The sequence below is a fragment of the Arachis ipaensis genome, chromosome B05 (assembly GCF_000816755.2).
Source record: "Arachis ipaensis cultivar K30076 chromosome B05, Araip1.1, whole genome shotgun sequence".
Classification (NCBI taxonomy): Eukaryota; Viridiplantae; Streptophyta; class Magnoliopsida; order Fabales; family Fabaceae; genus Arachis; species Arachis ipaensis.
The window spans coordinates 8,362,724-8,368,530 of NC_029789.2; the positions used below are offsets into that span (position 1 = coordinate 8,362,724).

Sequence of the window (5,807 nt, forward strand, 5' to 3'; positions counted from 1 at the left end):
TTTGTGCCTATACGACTAAGGAAATAAACGTACAAGTTCTCAATTGTTGAATATACATTAACAAACTGGTTAACTGTCAGATTTAGAAATATTGCCTAACAATAACAGCACAACTCAACTAACCACATCGGTAGAACACTTGGGAGCAGGAAAATCATATACAAATAAATCGCACACAAATCTTCCTCCGACTTTCTACATGCACACAGCATTCATCCATCAGTGCCTCGATCGGTTTCTCATTCTGAAATGTCAACTCTGTATCAGTCTTTCATGATTGAGATGATGCCAGTATGCAGCAGCATAAATTTCAAGGCAAGGGCAAGTGAAAATAAAAGCAGTACCTGGGTGAGCGGGAATACGAAGGAGAGCGAGAGCGGGAACGGGACCGCGAACGTGATATGGTGCGAGAATGGGACCGAGACCTGGAGCGAGAACCGGAATAATATCTCCTAGAACCCCTGCTGCTCCTACTACGACTTCTACTATGCCTGTATCTTCTGCAGTTATTCGCATAGTAGTGTTTAACCAAAGGGTTGAAAATAGCAGACTTTATTTGCTGAAATAACAATGATTTTATTAACTAGAGCCTATTCAAATGGTCATTAATCCCAAAAGTTATCGTTAATTATCTTATGCTAATGTTACACCAATTACAAAAGCCTTTGACTATAAAAGACTAATGTTCCTCAAGGAATTTCAACTAGACCAAACTTGGGTCATACTGATCAAAGTTTAATGCAAAACCACAGTAGTAAATCAAAGTTTACTGTTTAACCTGTGATTCCATTAAGTACACATACGCATTACATGTACAAAGACTACCTTGGAGGAGAGCGGCTATAACTTCTGCTGCGGCTACGCCGCCTATAGCGATTCAAACGGCTTGTTTCAGCAAGCTTTTCCTGCCTCTGCCGCTCCTGCTCCCTTTTCTTAGCTAGTTCTGCAGCTGTATCCTTTTTAACTGCACATACAAACACACATTAGGAACTGCTTCAGATTTACACAAATCGAATGCTTACTCATTTTTCTGAGAATTATTAGAGAATGCAAATGAATAAGAATACACCATATCACAGATGATGAAGATTTCTTCATTTGTACAAATAAAGCAAATCACTCAAACCACCATACTTTGTTTGTTCAGTTGTCTGTTCATGATCCTTTTAAGCCTTTCTTGTGGAGTTTCTTTCTTCTCCCCTTGTTGTTTTAAAGACCCTCCAGAACCACTTGCCTTCAATTTTGCTAGCGCTGAAGATGTGCTGTGGAGAAGAGAATAACAATAACAAAATGAACAGAGATCCACATAACTCATTTAAAAGAAAAGAGGAGGCGTCAACGGTGAAGAAACAAAAGTATAATTAGAAAAAACTTTCTGCAGTATCCTTAGCCAGCAGGTCAAGAACCATAACAGAGCATATCATATATCTCCCTTCACACATATATTTATTTATTTGTGTGTGTGTGTTGTTTTTTGTGGTTGGGGGAGGGGGGGGATACACATTGCAGGGGATGCCATACCTTACAGATGGCTTTGAGACTTTAGCACCCTTATCCTTTTCAATAGATACACCAGAAGCAGGATCAACATGCAAAGCCTCCAGTATGAAACCAGAAGATGACCTGCAAGACAGTTCAGGTATCAGATAAAACAACTGCAATATTTTCAGGCAACTGACAAGTAGTTATGCAAAATTCATTTTAGGGAACAATGAGCTTCATATAGGAAGCCTCCGCCCTCCTCCTCTTGGCAGTTACCCCGACAATCCTAGCCCTGATCTATTCTAAACCATAAAAAATTGCCTCAGGCAATAATACGGTGATATGCTGCAGCAGACAAAAGACTGTCCAATCTATCTTGGCAAGAATTAAAGGTCCAGTGCTCCGACCGGTTTAACGAATCAACTTGAGATGGAGGAGATCGTGGTGGAGAAAATCCTTCCCGCCTGGGTTCATTTGCTTCTCCAGAGCCCCCAAATTCAGTAATGTATTCTATTTTAGGTGTTCGCGGTTTGCTTCGGTGGATATCATCAGCATGACCGCTACGGGAGTAGCGCCTTGAGTACGATGGAGAGTAGGACCGTGATCTAGACCTTGACCTTTAAAAGGACAAAAGACAACATCACTCCAGTAAGATTTGCCTGATGAGTACTAGTGAGATAGAAAACGAACGTAAATTATATCACTCAAACAGATGTATGAAAACAGAGACATACCTCCTAGATCGAGAATAAGCTTCATACGTGGGACTTTGTCTAGATTCCCTGCATGTAAATATTGAATGCAACACTAAGACAGGTATACAGGAGCAATCTGTTGAGCAGGAGTTCATATTCTCTTTGCTCATTCTGAAAAACACAAATATCAATATTTTATACCGGTATGGGTCGTGATGCTGCACACGCGTTCCAGATATCCGCATTGCTTCTCTTTCTCTCTCCCTTTCAATCTGAGAAGCTTTCCTCCTTTCCTTACGACTCAGCTTCCTCTACAAAATTCATAATATATACAACAATATCAAAATATTCATCTTGAAACATACACAACCAAATAATATTTATAATCACATGCAGATTTTTACTTACAATTGCAGGGTCACCTTTGATCACCTCTTTTTGCCTTTTTTCTTCCTCCTTAGCTTTCTTATCCATGTAAACAAGCCAACCATACCTTTTAACCCCATATTCTTTAGCTATTACTTCCATTCCTTCATCATTGCTATCATCACTGTTAAAATCCTCATCATCCTCATCATCTTCATCCTCCTCATTATCATCCTCATCATCTGAAATCTGGGATTCATCCTTTCCATTCCCTTCATAAGAAAATCCCACCTGAGAGTACGATCCCTTGTTTGCAGCAGGTTGTGACGTGTTAGCTCTACAAGTTTGCATGAATATAAATAAAGAAGATCAACTGTGATGAAATACAACAATAACAGAACAATGTTGCAGATAAATGCTGTTAGTAACCACAAAGAATTAGCTTTACATGTTTGGAAACAATTTCTATGGATAAATGCCTAAAGCTTCTGTTTGATGAGCATCAAAACAAGGAAAGAACAAATTATATAGAACAAAAGGAATCTCTTTTGACCTGTCTGATGCAAATGGAGCAGCAGCCTTGGCCTCCATCTCTTGATTTACATGTTGCAGAGCCTCCTCATCAGTATCTATCAAAATTAAAACCTAGTTTGTAAATTCAACTACAAAATTGATCCCTATAAGTCAAATCAGCTTCACATATGAAAAAAGAAACCTTTTATCTTTTATTTCTTTATCATGAATAAAGAATGTTGAAGGAATAGAAAAGTTACAGAAAACGACAACAAAAAATGTACTATTAAAGGTCATTAGAAGCAAACACATCATCGAGAAATAAAAAAGTACCGACATCCTCTACGCCGATGCTTTATTAAATCCCGATAACGCTCAAAATTAACAAACTCTTCTAATTCTTCTTCTTCTTCAGACTTTTCCTGGATACGCCTATGTCCAGTATCACGGATGAAATCAAGGAGAGCACGTCCATCGAATCTGTGAAGACAAGCGACTGCCGTCAATCCCACGTTGTAAATATACAGAAATGCACTTACAATCAAAGCTCCGAAACCATCAAGGTGGGTAGAGAAATTGTTCACCTGTCAATCAAAACATCCTGTTTCCCATTCCAAGGTATCCTGAGACAAAATTAAATAATCAATCAGCGCACAACAGTAAATGTTCTACAAAAAATAAACTCAGTAAATATAAACAGACAATCATGAGGAGGGTTTGTGTTTGCATTTAATTAGGAAGAACAATGTGTTTATACTGACAACATTATATCTTAAATAGTTGTATACCATTTGGAGAAGATTCTGAAAAATGCAGAATTGGAAATAATAAAATTATTCGATATGCAAGCAGAGTTTTGTTCTGATAAAATAAATGTGGCCCAATGGAGAATGATCCCACCTAGTAAGGTAGACATGTAAATTACAACATTCAAATCAATGAACACCATAAATTCTGCCGTGATCTTAAATGGCTCAAGCTCCAGCTTTCATATTACAATTTACAAAACCCAAATACAGCTAATAGGGATGAACAACATAACAGCGATTAATGTATAACGAAAATGGGTTTGCAAGGTAAACGGCTCGCCTCTGCGCCCTCTTTCGAGCGGCGTCCATCATGTCGTGCACCTTCTTCTCCGACCTCCGAGCCTCGTGCCACATCTTTGGCGCCAAATAATGGGAGCGAGAGTCCCAACTGCAAACCCTAATTTGCTTGAATTATTACACACCAGTCACCACTCACCAGAATGAATTGAGGCTTTTGATTGGGAGAAGAATGTTGATTCCCAATTCCACATGCTTCTCCCTTCTTCCTTCTTCCCTCCCTCCTTCTACGTGGCGCTTCCTCCCTAACCCCACCTCCCTCCTTCTATTTCTTCAGGCCCAACCCATTCAAACTCCTTTTTTACGGCAGTAGGAGTCTTCTTGGGCCTTAGCCCATCAAGACCAAACGACTCAATTTTTGTTCGCATATAAACCTAATGTCTTTTCATGTTAAAAAAACACTAATGTCTTTCCCAATTTTTGTTGTTAACCAACAAAAATGGTATGTACAAAAAGAAAAAGGTGAGTATTTAAATAAAAATGCCATGAAAATGATAGATAGTTGAACAGAAATAATAGTTATCCTTTAACTCTCATCCTTTAGTCAATTTTTTTAAGAATTTATTATTATTTAATTAATTTAAATATTTATTTTTACGTATTAGTTATTCAAAAAATAAGGGGAGCTACTTATTTTTTATTTTTTCTCTCTTTTAAAGGTTGAATAAAGGACAATATTTAAAGGATACCTAGTTGCATTAATAATTAAAATACCTACTAATAAACTTAGATTGATCGAGAAATTACTTCACTTACTAAAGTAAATGTTAAGAGTTCAAATTCCGCCTACTATATATAGCAATTTATTGGCCAACTTCAAATTCTAGAGCTACCATCCGCAACAAATTAGTCATTTATTTTTCATGGAATATACAATGGACAACTAGACCAATGTGTGGTTTTCTAGATATTATTAACTTTATCACAGTTTCAGCAATAATAGTCATCATCTTATATATCAATATCAATGTAATGCAATTGAATTCAGATATATGTACATATGTTTTTTAAGAAAAATATCTGTATGAGAGATGTTATCTGGTCCACAAAGTTGATGGTGGTTATATATTTCCATCATCATGAGGGGTTGATGATGCATTGCTATTTGCTACCACTCAAGTCTGGTGAGGTGGGTTGCATGTGCCCTAAGGCATAATCATCTAGCTAGGGCAGGATATTTTAATTTAATTTCTTCATTTTACTCCTTTGGGACCTAGCTATTTTAATTTTCGTGAACACTGTTGACTGATCTGAAAGGCAATTTGAGAAATTATTGGAACCAAATATAGCATAATAAACAACTCAGTTAACTCTTTTTTGTTTTTAATTTTAAAATTTAAAAAATTAAGATAGTGAAAAGTTGTTTTATTTTTTTTTATATAACTAACTTATTTTTCGCGAATTGGCTATAATTGACTACACACCAAATTAATTCTCTAGCAAAATCCTGACAATTTTCACTTGATATTATAGTGTAACTTGTCAAAACAACTTTGCTATTCATTGTGTGACGTATATCTTATTTTTACTATATATTTCTTTTAATGTAATTGCTAAAATGATACAAACTCCAAGCATTGACTAGCTAGTGACGATGACATCCATTACAATATTCTATTCCATTTACCTCAATTAAAAAAAGAAT

General features: G+C 36.6%; 1 protein-coding gene across 1 annotated transcript; it reads right to left on the minus strand.

Annotated features, from left to right (window-relative positions):
- Window positions 1–4,405, minus strand: LOC107640069 (CLK4-associating serine/arginine rich protein). Its single transcript, XM_021123569.1, has 13 exons — window positions 4,116–4,405; window positions 3,641–3,679; window positions 3,394–3,536; window positions 3,097–3,172; window positions 2,586–2,880; window positions 2,379–2,488; window positions 2,217–2,264; window positions 1,890–2,099; window positions 1,522–1,623; window positions 1,135–1,262; window positions 826–964; window positions 345–500; window positions 1–244 (listed from the first exon to the last, which is right to left on the minus strand). Exons 1-13 carry the CDS (start codon window positions 4,217–4,219, stop codon window positions 220–222), a joined length of 1,575 nt encoding a protein of 524 aa, XP_020979228.1. The 5' UTR covers window positions 4,220–4,405; the 3' UTR covers window positions 1–219.

What these genes read in the sequence shown, in the direction of transcription:
- LOC107640069 (XM_021123569.1), bottom strand. Translation starts at nt 4,219, where the DNA reads ATGTGGCACGAGGCTCGGAGGTCGGAGAAGAAGGTGCACGACATGATG. An exon ending in TACCTTGCAAACCCATTTTC is followed by an intron (nt 3,680 to 4,115) that starts GTTATACATTAA and finishes ATTTTGTCTCAG; the next exon opens with GATACCTTGGAATGGGAAAC. An exon ending in GCTTATTCTCGATCTAGGAG is followed by an intron (nt 2,100 to 2,216) that starts GTATGTCTCTGT and finishes GTCCTTTTAAAG; the next exon opens with GTCAAGGTCTAGATCACGGT.